The sequence below is a fragment of the Lactuca serriola genome, chromosome 4 (genome assembly GCF_051521515.1).
Source record: "Lactuca serriola cultivar US96UC23 chromosome 4, Lser_US96UC23_V15, whole genome shotgun sequence".
In the NCBI taxonomy this organism is placed as follows: Eukaryota; Viridiplantae; Streptophyta; class Magnoliopsida; order Asterales; family Asteraceae; genus Lactuca; species Lactuca serriola.
In genome coordinates this window covers 345,364,981-345,379,799 of record NC_136411.1, presented here as the reverse complement: position 1 = coordinate 345,379,799, position 14,819 = coordinate 345,364,981, and the positions used below count along the sequence as shown (strand labels likewise).

The 14,819-nt window shown below is 39.8% G+C and overlaps 1 protein-coding gene across 1 annotated transcript; it reads right to left on the bottom strand.

Annotated features, from left to right (window-relative positions):
• Positions 1-11,054: 11,054 nt before the first annotated feature.
• On the bottom strand, positions 11,055-13,474 carry LOC145097540 (putative receptor-like protein kinase At2g23200). Its single transcript, XM_079035115.1, has 2 exons — positions 13,282-13,474; positions 11,055-13,135 (listed from the first exon to the last, which is right to left on the bottom strand). The coding sequence occupies exons 1-2, from the start codon at positions 13,470-13,472 to the stop codon at positions 11,218-11,220; spliced, it is 2,109 nt and encodes a 702-aa protein (XP_078891241.1). The 5' UTR covers positions 13,473-13,474; the 3' UTR covers positions 11,055-11,217.
• Positions 13,475-14,819: the final 1,345 nt, after the last annotated feature.

The following is a 14,819-nucleotide window of genomic DNA, read 5'->3' as shown; positions in this document are numbered from 1 at the left end:
TAAAACAATGTAGTTACTTTAACATTTCCATTATACTTTTAATGAGGAATCAAGTGCCCTATCCTATCCGTTCGGCTAACGACCCTCCACCAGTCAAGCAAGCGGTAGATGTGAGTGTACATCCATTAAGCGCCATTTTATAGGCAGCAACCTTATACCCACCTTATAGACCGGCTTCGTGAATGAGGCCTACTAGCGATAAGACTAGCTTATTCTTATACATATATAATAATTAATCTTATAATATCATAATTGTATAAGGGTGTATTTTAAAGCATTTCAAAATACTAGTATCTTAATGTGTATTTAAAATTTTCGAATATTAAGGCTATTTAATTTAAAAAATTTTAAACACCAAGAAAACTTTGATTTAATAATTATCAAAATTAAACAATTAATTTGAACTATTAAATCTTTAAGGTTTATCATAAAATTAAATTATTAATTTAATTAATCCTTTTATCCCCTAGATTTTTTTTAAATATATGGAAAGGATAATACAAGATCTTCAATTATCTAGTTTAAACAATTAAATGGATAATTATAAAGATAGCAATATCCAAATCCCTAAAATCTTGGGATCTTATCTTGGGGGCAAGGGAATTTCGAAATCCCTAGGGTTTCTTAACCCTAATTTCGAAATTTGGAGGCTAGGCAAAAACAGTTTAAGAACCCTATCAAAAAATCGCCAACTAGGGTTTTGCAACCCTAATTTGCGAAAATCACCAAGCCTTAGGGTTTACTTGCCATAAACCCTAATTTGTCAAATTCATAATATGCATCAAATCCAATTGAAAACAAAAAACCAATGGCTCTGATACCACTGTTTGATTTTATACAAACAATCCTATGTGTGCATGCAACCCTAGTTGGATCTATGTTTTCACTATAAGACATACAACTTTATGAACACAAAATAAACCCTGGCATGCTTCTATAATTTTCGAAATTTACATAGAAGTGTAGTAGACATACCTTTTGTTGTTATATAGCAATAACAACTAGTTTCCTTGATCTCTTGAACTCTCTTGAACTCTTGAAAGCAAGCACCACAATTGTAGTGCCTCTAATGGCTCACAAACACCTTGAAGCAAGAAGGCAACTAAGAGAGAGAAGGAATGATGCTAATTTCGGCCCTAGGGTTTCCTTGGAATCAAGTGGCCTTAAATTGAAGCATAGGGCATGTATTTATACTATAGGGTGCTAGGGTTTCAGTCAAAACCCTAATGGACAGCTTAGCCACCAAGCAGCCCAAGGAGCCTTATGGAATGAGGCCTTTGGACGAAAATATGATGATCCTTCATCATAATTTCGTTCCCCCTTTAGTCCATTAGGTTTCCTAGCCCAAAACTCAACTATCACACATTTGACAGTTTATACCCCTTTATTTAATTAATCTCTTTTAGTCACCAAATTAATTCCTAATTAATTTATGACTAATACTAATTAAATAAATATGATTTCTCCTTTAATATATTATTCTTATAATATATAAATAAATCATAATATCTCCTCTCTCTTATCAAATTACCTTGTCAAGTTGCTTTGGTGAAGGCAACCCAAAAGGACCATGCACACTCGGATCAAGTATATACCAAATATGGTTACTGACTTAGACACTAATCCAACAGGTAGTGTCACCAAATCTTGATGGCAAAAACAACTGCCCCCAACTCTAAATCATGCGTCGGGTAGTTCGCCTCATGAGGCTTGAGCTGCCTCGAAGCGTAGGCAATGACATGCCCCCTTTGCATCAGTACCGCGCCCAACCCTAAAGTGGACGCGTCACAGTAAACCACAAAATCCTCTACGCCCTCTGGCAGGGCTAAGATTGGCGCCTCGCACAATCTCCGCCTCAGCGTCTCGAACGCTGCCTGCTGCTCAGGCCCCCATCGAAAGACCACGACTTTCCTAGTTAACCGTGTCAGGGGTACGACTATCTTGGAGAAATCCTGAATGAATCTCCGATAATAACCTGGAAATCCTAGGAAACTCCGAATCTCGGATGGAGACTTCGGAACCTCCCACCTCATCACGGCCTCCACCTTGGCCGGGTCTACTGAAATCCCGTTCTGGTTTACGAGGTGCCCAAGGAACTGCACCTCGCGCAACCAAAACTCACATTTGGAGAACTTGGCGTACAAGCTCTCCCTCCTCAGGGACTCCAAAACCTCTCTCATATGCTCCTCGTGCTCCTCCTGTGTCTTGGAATAAACCAAGATGTCGTCAATGAAAACTATCACAGACCGATCCAGCATCGGCCTGCATACGCGGTTCATGAGGTCCATGAACGCGGCAGGAGCATTGGTGAGCCCAAACGGCATCACCACGAACTCATAATGGCGATAACACGTCCGAAACGCAGTCTTCTGAATATCCTCCTCTCTAACCCTCATCTGATGATAGCCTGAACGCAAATCGATCTTGGAGAACCAAGATGCTCCCTGCAACTGATCAAAGAGGTCATCAATCATCGGGAGTGGGTAACGTTTCTTCACCGTTACCTTGTTCAGCTCCCGATAATCTATACACATCCGATGCGACCTGTCCTTCTTCTTTACAAACAGAATCGGGGCTCCCCAGGGTGAACTGCTCGGTCTAATGAATCCCTTGTCTAGCAGCTCCTGCATCTGCGTAGACAACTCCTGCATATCAGGAGGAGCCAACCGATACGGTGACTTGGCTATCGGAGCCGCACCAGGAACGAGGTCAATCCTAAACTCCACCTGTCGCTCCGGAGGTATCCCATGAAGCTCCTATAGGAAGACATCTACGAAATCTCGCACCACCGGGACCTCGCTCACTGTCGCTTTACCCGCCTCTCGGGTATCCACCACGTACGTGACATATCCTGCGCATCCCTGCTGAAGGTAGTGTCTAGCCCTCGCTGCTGAACATACTGCGGGTCCACACTACGGCCTCTCGCCACGAATCACCAACTCTCCCCCACCTGGGGTCGTGACTCACACTAGCTGCTGCGCGCAATCTATCACCGCCCCATTAGGGCTCAACCAACCCATGCCTATAATCACCTTGTTCCCACGCAATGGAATAGGAACCAAGTCTACCAAGTAGCGCTCCTCGAATAACCTCAGAACACAATCTCTGAACACTGATGATGCTCGCACTGATCGATTGTCGGCAATCTCCACCTCCAGGGGGCAATCCAACATGCCCGAAGACTCAGGAAACTTCTTGCTAAGTGCAAGGGAAACAAATGATCGAGTAGCACCCGAGTCGAACAACACCTGAACTGGGATACCGTTCACATGGAACGATCCTAACACATATATGCATATACCGAGAACATATCAATATCATAACATCATATAAATAAATGAAAGGGAAAGAATCATACTCGTCACCACATCGGGTGTTGCGCGTGCCTCCTCAGCGGTCAGCTGAAATGCCCAGCTCCTCACCACTGGAGCCTCTGCCTTTCCCTGCTGGCCATATGTGATCCGCAAGGTCGTTGGAGCTGGCGCCTTCACCGGCGCTGTAACTGCCAACTAGGGGCAATTGGCCTTCTTGTGGCCCCTCTGGTTGCAGTGGAAACACAGCAACTCAGACGTCTGAATAACTGCTACCGAAGCAGTACAATCCCTGCTATAGTGCCCAGACTTGCCGCACATATAGCAGCCTGATGATCCCAACCTGCACGCCCCTTCATGTGCCTTGCCGCATTTCCTGCAACGGCCCCGTCCCTGTTGGCCCTTTGGCACCAAATCTGATCCCTTGGGCTTCTTCCCAGAAGCCCCTCCTGACTGTCCTTCCTCTGCCTTCCGTTTCCGGATGTGCTCCAAATCTATCTCCCTCTCCCTCACCCTGGCAATCATAGAGTCCAAGGTGGGGCAAGCTGAAAAACTAACGTGCTCCCGAATATCAGCTCGGAGCATGTCATGATAGCGGGTCCTCCTCATGTCCTCATCACCCGCATATTGGGGCACCAATAACGCTCTTTCCCGGAACTTGGCGGTGATTTCCGCCACAGTCTCCGTTGTCTGCCTCATGTCCAAAAACTCCTTGGCCAGCTGCTGAAGCTCGACAGCGGGCACAAACTCTGCCCTAAATCTGGTCACAAAATCCGACCAGGTCATAGGGTTGATCGTTGGGGCTCCCAACGAGTCACCTACTGACTCCCACCAGTCTCGAGCTCAGTCTCGCAAACACCCTGCTGCATACCTCACCTTCGACCCCTCGGGGCAGAAGCTAGTCAACTGTGCAGACTCGATGTCTGCAATCCATCGTCTGGCGGCTATGGGGTCTTTCACCCCGTGGAAATCCGGCGCACCACTGCCCCTAAAGTCCTTAAAGGACAGTGTGCGAGATCCCGACTGGCCAGATGCCATGTCGCTCCTGAATGCCCGGAGGCGATCTTCCATCAACTCGATGATCCCTTCCTTGATCGACCCGAAGATAATGGGAGTCGACTCAAGGATACTCCTGGTGATCTCTGACGCGATGAACTCGCGTAGTCCCTCATCTACTGGCTCGGAACCTGATCCCGAACCTGACCCCTCTCCTGAACCGCCATCTATCAGCCTCGATCGTAGTACCACCATTCTGCAATACATTAATAACAATCGTTAGTGATACTGATACTTCTTGAGGGATCACAACTAATTCAAGTTCTGTGGTCTTAGCTTGGCCTCCCTTGGTTCGGGTACGGATCCTCTGCTTTCAGTAGTACGGGCCCATATTACCTTCCACATCTATCCGTACCTTCTTCAAGGACTGCTTTGACTCCACCAGATCCCTTCCACTACTGTTGATCACCGCTATACTCATCCTAGGCTTGCCCTAGGGAAATCTCAGGCTCCACCCTACCAGGTCCTCAGCTGCTGAAGGCCTCTTAGTAATGCCAATTAACCATTACCTGAATACCATCACATGTGGTGAGGCTCGGATAATCCTTCGAGTAACAGACTCGTCCCTACAACGGTTAGACTCAAACGAGAGCTGCACAATAGGGCCAAATCCAGCACTCTAAGATTATTCAACCCTGATCACATGTGACGTGACGTATTCACCTAATGGCTAACTCCCACCACTCAGATTCCCACAAAGCACAAAGAAAGCAGCATTCGAACTAAGGGAACAATCTCAAGCAAATCCGCTCTCATAGAGAGAAACTGATCTAGTATACAGAGCTAAACTCATACTATCAGGCATAACCTAACAAGCTATCCTACTGCTGTCTACTCAATTATAGCATGCAATTTTCATAAACTGAAGCACATAAAGCAGGCACATAAGGCATCACTCCTAGATCCATAGTCCTATTCTAGCATGTTGTTCTACTAAAACTGATAAACACAACATAAGCTTGTATGGTTACTTTAGGGAATACTTACTTGAGCTCGGCCGGTCGCGCACATCACACACTTCGTTCCTTCTTAAAACACCTTACATAACCTTTTAGAAAACATTTTCTTTTTCAAAATCTTTTAATCCCTCGATATGAGTTCAGACACCCCCGAAGGTGTGTCCAAATCCCTCAAACCAGGGCTCTGATACCAACTTGTCACGTCCCAAAAATACCGGCTAAAAATTTCATTTTTAAATTAGGCTAATACGTAAAAACATCATTACAAAACATTCATAATAATACTCCATGTTTGAAAACCGGTAATAACATAGTAATATTTCAGAGTACATCCTAGAAAATCCATAGTGCGGAAAACAAGAGTGTGTGTGATATGCCGCTACCGCGCCAGATTCTTTCCCTTAGCTGAAGAGGTACCTGAAACCCAAACTGAAAGCTGTAAGCACGAAGCTTAGTGAGTTTCCCCCACTGTACCACATACCATATAATCACATAACATACATAAATTTCCAGGCATATCTGGGTGCCCGACCTACCCCTTCGGTACTCTCAACCGGACACTGCCTAGCATATCTGGGTGCTGGCCTCCCCTTCGGTCCTCTCGACTAGATACTGTCTAGCATATCTGGGTGCTGGCCTCCCCTTCGGTCCTCTCGACCGGATACTGCCTAGCATATCTGGGTGCTGGCCTCCCCTTCGGTCCTCTCGACTAGATACTGGGGAACTATTTCTCCCCTCCACTACTACTACATAACATGTATCACAATATCAGAATCTATCTAACATGGTTGGGTATGACTACCCCTTCGGCCCTACCGACCGGATATCTTGGGGACTATCTCCCCCTACTGTCACTAGCACATAAACACAACACAGGTAGTAGTAATCCCTTAGATGAATATCACAGAGACAATCATCTACATACAACTCCTACTGGTGGGCCGGCATTGTGGCCGTAGACCCACCGCTACTGGAAGGTAACTCACCTCGGAGTAGCTGCTGATCTGTGCGGGAATTGACTGTCTGTTGCTGCTGCTGCTGCTGCTCCGGAATTCCTCCGACTATAATTCCCACAAAACACTCAATCAATCACTGTTAACTGTCCCTTGGGTAAAATGACCATTTTACCCCTGACTAAGTCATAAGCCAAGGTCAGAGTCAATTTTCAGTTGACCCGACTCGCCGAGTTGGCTCTCCAACTCACCGAGTCTCTATCCAATTGATTGTCCTGTATCCCGACTCAACTCATCGAGTTAGGCGTTGACTCGACGAGTTCTCCTTCTAAACTGATGTCCAAGTCCATCATCCTACTCGCCGAGTTAATCAACTAAAGGTTAATCAACTTATTACGAACCCTCAAACATACACAAGCTTGGAAATGGTTCAAGAAGGACTTTAATGGAGCTATAAGGGACCATAAGCATGAAAACAAGGGGGGAAACGAGTTATACCTTAGGGAACACACTGAGATAGCTCAAAGATGCTTGACCTCCTCTTCTTCTTCTTGATCTACTCTTCTTCCCATGCCAAAACTTCAAGAGGACACACCAAAAGCTTCAAACTCACAAGGAAACAAGGCTTGGACGAGATATAGGGCTCTGAGGGTGAATGGGGCGAGGTTGGGGTGGAATGAGGGTTTAAATAGGGTGCAAACCCCTGAAACTTAGGGTTTCATCCAACAGCGGTGACTCGCCGAGTCCAGAATACGGACTCGCCGAGTCGCCAACTTAAAACGTGCCCCGGGTCCCGTCTCTACTCGGCGAGTCGGGCCTACAACTCGCCGAGTACAAGGATAAAAATGCAAACACATAAACAAATCTCCACATACCAGGAATCAGATGCTACAGGATCAAAACTGGATGTCCTGGTTTTATTGTACTTTTTTTCTTTCCATTTCTATTCCTTACATTTTAGTTTCTTCGATGTTTAACCTTTTTGTGTGCAGAGATACCATGTATCAGATCCTTTTTTGTGTCTATTTCTCAAGGGAGTGATTTTATGCCTTGTATCTATCTCTTAGGATCTATAATGATTTCAATGGAAATCATCCTTAACCTTTTTATTCTGCTGGGGTAAAGTTGTTCTTCTCCATCTTTTTGTAATTTCAAATATTTTACTGAGTAATGAGTATGTTTTCATTACAATGACTTTTTAGAAGATAATTAGCTCTTCACATGTGGGGAAAGAAAGGCTTAAGAGAATCCTCTCTTCTAAGTAAAAAAGAAAACCTATAATTTGCATAATGATTAAGTCATCTACTTTTTAATGTACAAAGGAAGCATGAAAAGCATGAAATTATGAACATATCTAATGCAGTTCCATTATACTCTGTTTTTAGTTTTATTTTATTTGTATTTATAATTTCATTCTGTGCTAATCTTGCAGCCAACAACACTTAAGATAAACCATACAGATGGGGGATCTAGGAATGGTGGACTTTTATAGAAATATGCTTATGTGGATCTTAAGCTGTTGCAAAAGGTATAATGGTGTTTGTGAGTTTAATTTATTTTGCCACACTTTTAAACTTCTGTGTATTTCCAATGGAAGTTTCTTTATTTAACCCTAAATAAAAATTTGATGCTTTTGCTGGTTTGGTATGGTCTACAAAGAAGATTCTCAAACAAATCTAGGTTTTATGAAATTTGCATTGATTTACTTCAATATCTTTCATCTCTAACTTTCTTCCTTTTCTTGCAGGCTTAGGAAGTGTATCAATTCTTTTTCTTGTTTCTTTTTAATGTGTCTTATGATGTTATTTAGCATGTTCAAGATCAACACCCATAAGAAGGAAGTACCTTTTCCAAGAAATGTTTGGCCTCTAAAAAGAATCTAGGTAAGATAACTATGATTAAAATTTTTTTTAACTATTTGTTGTTTACTCACTTGAAGATGAGCTTGTACATTTTATTGACTTCCTATTTTATACCTAATTGGCTATTACCATTAATATGATACTAATGTATGTAATCATTACTTATTTGGTTATTCTATATGGCATACATGCTGCCAATGGTTATTCTATAAAGACCATGAAGTCTTTAAAATGGTTTTTATGGAGGTGGGCATTGTATGACATTTCTTTTCTGATAACTAATTTGTTTCATATGTTGAAACGTTTCATGTCTCACATCATCTAAGAAAGCCACTAACAACATATATATGCATTTTTGTTTATATTTATCCCTTGCACACAACTAAAGACAACCAAAGATCAAGTATCACGTGTCAAGTTATGGTCTCATAATATAATGTTATGGTCTCATTACACTGGTTTTAACTTTGATTTACTTTCGTATTTCAGATCAAGTATCACGTGTCAAGGGCTAAGACGAAATGTTCTTGGAATTCTTTGGGTATTAAGCTTCAAAACTTGCTGAATAGTAAAAATATCAAGAATGTAATAGAAAAAAATTGCATTGTTGCGTTCAGGCTATTACATTTGGAGAGAAAGAAATAAAATTTTTTAAAGAAAGAGAATAATTATGTGGAAAAAGTGGTTGGATTCAATAGTGATGACATTAGATGTAAATTGTTGGGTTTTAAAAAAGATTATATTAGTCTTAATGAGGACGTATGTGCAAATTGGAGAATTTCTTACCATAATGTGAATTGAAAAAAGGAAAAATTAGAAGCTCAAAGGACGTGCCTGATAGTTTTAGTTTCACTATCAAAAACAGTTGAAGAGGGAAGGGTATATTTGGTATTTTACAAATACAAGATTTGGTGGAAATAAATACTTCAACTTTTTTTATAAATAGTTGAAGGGCTTTGAGAGTCATTTTTTGATTTTTAATTTCAAAAATGACAATATCATGTCGTTGTATTAGTTTACTAAGGGCTTTTTGGTCTTTTTTTTAAAATTTCTTTTTGAGAGTGTTGGAATTGGTCTATTTTGCTGCCAATTTAATTCAAAGAAGAAAGGGTATAATTGATATTTTATAAACCTTATAGTTGGTGCAACATTTTTTATGATGTAGATTTCCGTTTGTTGCGAGTAATTTTTTTTATTCTCAACAATGACGATTATAACATTATCCTTATTTGCATCATGAGGTTGGGTTGGTTAGATATGAAAGGGCATTTTGGTTCTTATAAAAACACATTTATAAAATTTTCATGTATCTCAATTGTATTAGGAGGCTGATTTTAGGTAACAAAGAAATATCTTTTCTGCATTTTTTTTAAAGATGTGCAAGGGATAGTATTTCAAACTGTTTAAAAGCATTGATGTGGTTATTTGGTTAACCAATACCGGATGGTGACCAAAGATATAATTGATAATATTTTTTGATTATAGATAAAAGAAATATTAATAAAGAAGAGTCAATATGAGGCAGTGTCTTTTCAATTTTTTTATAAAAGTATTTCTGATTGAATATTAAAAAATTCCTTTATTATGTAAAATCAAAAATCCAAACTAATAATATATAAAAAAGTGGTCACAGATATTCCCCCACCTAGAAGGCTTCTACATGTAAGGACATTTGTTTTAGATGATGGAAAAGTTGATATATTCCTTAATATATTTTTAATATTAACCGAAAACTGTTTTTTATTGTTAAGAAAACTTTTTAATCTCACAAAACAACATATATATAGGCTCCTACTGATTTCAACAAACACCATTACACAAAGTTGTAGTATATGAGAGCACCGATCAATCCATGGTTCTCGGACTTTCTATAACGGGTCGATGGTGGAGTTGAAAAAACGGTGAATATGTAATGGACTTGGCAAAACAGATATTGAACCTTAGTTGCTGAACAAAATAATAAAAAAAATCGAGGATTATGAAACCGTTACATGATACAAAGTTGATTTGTGCAATCACATTATATATATTTTGAAATACGATATGTTTTTGAAAGAAACTAATCGCTCAAAGATAATAATCTAAATTTTTATTTTTTTATTGTTGTTGATTTCGTATTTGCTATCATGACTAATATTGATAATTGTTTAGATACTTTAAAGTATTTGCGCAAAAAAACTAATCGCCTCTAGAGACAAATTTTTCCGAAAAAAACTATTTGCACTCGTCGTTTGACGCGGGTAAACGGCTAGTGTGTGTGTGTGTGTGTATATATATATATATATATATATATATATATATATATATATATATATATATATATACACACTTATACTTAAATTTTAAAATTCAAATTTTAAGATGACTTTAACATAGAAAAACCTATTATGGAGGCGTGTTAAATTATAGTTATATTCTAATTTTCTATTTATATATTTCATATGGCCTTATTATAAATAATGTATTTATAGATCGAAATCTGTAGCATGCGACCAAATTAATGGGTATTCCACATGTTACATATAAAATGAATAATTTTAGCGGAATATATAAAAGCATCAACAAAGTTTCTATTCGAAAATCTAAGAGCACATTTAATGCATCAACAAAGTTTCTATTGACCAAAGGGCTTTTGGCCTGGGTATCAATGTGTTAAAGAGGTATTCTTTTTCTAAGGAGTTGAGAGTTAATGTCACGTCGTACACAAAAAATATAGGTCAGGATTAAGATTTAGAGGGTGTGTGTTTTAGCGGTTCAAAAAAAAAAAAACAAAGTTTCTATTCCAAAATCTAATAAAAGCACATTTAGTTTTTGTAAATCTCTTACTCTACTATAGTTTGACTATATATTGTTGCAACTTGAAGGACCATATTTTGCTTTCCGGACATGAATAAAATATGTTTATACAAAGTCTTGGATAATGGAAGACAAAAGAAATACAAATATATTTATACAAAGTCTTGTATAATGGTAGATAAAAGAAATACAAATATATCAACGAGATATCGACATATCAATCGACAATATTAATAACTATCAAGCTTCATTGATCTTCAACGGTGAAAACACTTGGCTCTCATTTAGATAATTCGAAATCCGAGCTATCATTCATCTCATAATCATCATTAAGTCGTGATGGCAACTGATCAATTATTGATATCGGCAACTGAAATGATGTATTTATCGTGGTATCAACATACGGATTTCGATCCACCGACATTAATTGAAGTTTCAACACGTATTCTAAATCCCACAACAAATCAAGCATACTCGGCCTTTCATCACCTGTTTCTTTCAAACATCTCTCAACTATTTCCACAAATTTCCTTATCGAGTCCTGACTAATCGTACTCGCAAGAAATGGATCATTTATTTTATCATCATTCCCTATTTTTATTTGTTTAATCGCCCAACTAGCCAAATTCATTTCCTTTACGGGAAGGCTGTGGTCAAGTGCGGGCCTCGCACATAACACTTCAAGCAGCACCACACCGAATGAGTAAACATCTGACTTTTGAGTCAGTTTCATACATCTAACGTACTCAGGATCCAGATACCCAAAACTCCCTTTCACATCGGACATTTCACCTTCGTTCACATTATCCAACCGTGATATCCCGAAATCAGCTACTTTCGCGACATACTGTTCATTTAACAAAATGTTCGTTGATTTAACATCGCGATGAATAATCCCGGCTTTTGAACATGTATGAAGGTAATGCAACCCTCGGGTTGCACTGATACAGATCTCAAGCCTTTGTTCCCATGAGAGTCTTGGGAGATCTGTACTATTACTGTATAGATGATCTTGAAGAGTGCCCTTCTCCATAAACTCGTATACGAGTAACATTTCACTATTTTCATCACAATAACCGATCAACGAAACTAAATGTTTATGGCGGATCTGTGAAAACACCATGATTTCCGTGACGAATTCTTGCCGGCCTTGACCGTGTCCTTGTTGGCCTCGTTTGACAGCCACTTTGGTTCCATGAAGTGTTCCTTTGTACACCTTCCCGAAACCTCCTCGACCAATTATTAAATTTTCGTCGAAATTATCTGTTGCTTGTAATATGTCGTCAAATGAGACCCTAAGATTGAAGTCAACGTTTATGCTTGTGTGAAACTCTGGTTTTGCTCCGACCACCACCTGCTTTTGTTTTCCATATCTTGATCCGATGAAGAAACCGGTTAATAAAACAAGTAGAAAAGCTACACCTGCAAGAACACATCCAACCACGATGAATAAACTCCTTCCCTTCGTCTTCGCCGGATCACGCACACTGGAGTTTTTCAACATCTCCATGATCTCGACTCCGTTCAAGAACACCGGCTGATTGTTACCACGAATTGCGCCAATACTGATATTCAAACGATCTGAATCAATGGACTCCACCACCAAATCAAGATAAAACGGAGCTTGTAACGCATCCATTGTGTTACCCGGTTGAATCTCCTCCTTGTGGTTGCTGTAGACGTACAAGTTGAAGGCGTCAGTGGGATTGACGAGGGCTGTGCTTATAATGTCACAGAAATGAACTCGAACCAGGTACATGGCATTCTCATTGACGTTGAAATTCCACGTAATGTTTACCAAACTGTTGGTCGATTGTTTGGCGGTATTGTAAACATCAGCAGGAGCATCGAATAACCTTGCACCGCCGTCGAGATAATTAATCCGGCCATCAAAAGTGACGTTTCTCGCTGCTCCATTGTTGAAGATGAAGGACTCATCAGGTCTCCAGGTTCTTCTTAAGGTGTCACGATCTACGTTGATCGTTTGTCCTCCTACGTTAACTCTATGGATTGGGTTGAAAGCATAATCCGATGTTAAGTTATCCAGATAACCAATTTTTCCGGCTGGTGAAATACGTGGGAAACTGGGAGTGGGCCTGAATAGATTAGATGGTGTCGTAAAAGCTTCAATGGCGTTTACAAACGCAGAAGATGAGCCACCGGAGGGTGTAAACTCGATTCTAAACATTCGTTCAGACCTAATCGGGAATATACATTCTCTAATCAAAGTCACGTTGCCCATGCTAAAACCGGATAACATAGAGAAACCGGAGACAGAAACGTCGAGTTTGGAATTGGAAAATTCGAATCCATTAGAAGAGAATTGGGAAAAATGAAGGCGTACCATGACGAAAGTGTTGATTTCATCTGCTTCGAGTTCGTACCATGATTTCTTATTGAAGACTCTTGCACTTCTGTAGATATCGGGCGTGTTGGTTGCCGGGTTGTTGTTTTGTGCCGCCACATGGCCACCGGAGATGGAGAAAGTTGAGGGGTTGACGTCGCCAACGAATTTCCGATTGGTGAAATCGACATCGGAGTTTGATCCAAAGTTGATGAAGTAGTGGTCCGGTAAGACATACTGGGAGGAAGCAAGTGATAGTGAAGAGAATAGGATGAGAAGAGAGAAACAAAGGGTGTACGCCATTGAAGAAATTGGAGATTTACTATTTCGAGTGAATAATTATTGGTTTGATTCACGGGTCGAAGACGACAACGTGATTGAAGCTTGTTGATGATGACGGCGAAGACCAAGAATCCGGTGGTTGTAAATGGATAGACCGAATAACATTTTATTTTTCTTAATTTTGGGCATACATAAAAAAAATTAAATAATCGGTTTTTTTATTATTCAAATTTGTATAGTTTAATATAATCATTCATTCATTTGTATTGTCGTACATGTGCATAGTTACAAGAGTAATTAGAGCAATGGTCCTTGTGGTATAGCTAAGTTCACACTTCATGTGTTTGTTATTTTATTATGTGAAGTTCATTATAGATAGATATGTTTTGCCTTCCTTATGTCATTTCATCATTTTATTATTGAATTTATTTATTTATTTACTCTCAAATTAAAAACCCTAAAGTCTTTTTATTTACCTCCTACAACCCACCGTCCCATAGGCTAAATAAGTGGCACTAATGGAAACTACTCCACCTAGGCAACACATCATCTTGCCATGCTTAAGGAGTGGTGTGGCTGTTAGAAGAGAGAGAGAGAGAGAGATGCCAACAAACAAATGGTGTGACTTCAAAATTTTCTAGTATGTCATCCTTAGGGGCGGTGTTCCTTTTTTTGGTCATCCATGGCATCCACTTGTCGGAACATCATTTCATATAGCCTTATGTCCCCCCAATGTAACGTATATCATGGATGTGCACCAATTAAACATCAACGACATGCTCCAATCCTCCTCTCCAAAATCTTTTTACTAAGGTTAGGGGTGTGGTCATTACACCCTTCGACCTAAACTTCAGTATGTACATTGAAAAATAAGTGTTGACCCACCTCTTCATCTTCTTCAACAAACATAAGATCAATTAATATTGCTACATGACCTCCTAAATGTCTGATATTCTTTGAATGATCACTCTTCTTAATGCATAAAGAAAATGGCACGCTGCAAAGATAGAGAAATGTTATGTTAAAAAGTGATATAGAGGGATGGCGGGGTATTTCTCTCTAATCCCTAAGTTAGATGTCAAATGAGAAATTGCTTGATTGCTTGTATGAGAATTTTACTCTTTTACCAGGATGTGTCATGGTCTTTATTTATGAACGAAAGATTTAGGTTCTCGCTTCATTGATTGGGCTACGCCTTTAACCGAAGGTTGCAAGGGTAGTACCATTCAATATAATAGTATTCTTTTTCTTTGTTT

What these genes read in the sequence shown, in the direction of transcription:
- LOC145097540 (XM_079035115.1), bottom strand. Translation starts at nt 13,472, where the DNA reads ATGTCGATTTCACCAATCGGAAATTCGTTGGCGACGTCAACCCCTCAA. An exon ending in AAATCAACACTTTCGTCATG is followed by an intron (nt 13,136 to 13,281) that starts GTACGCCTTCAT and finishes ATTCCCGATTAG; the next exon opens with GTCTGAACGAATGTTTAGAA.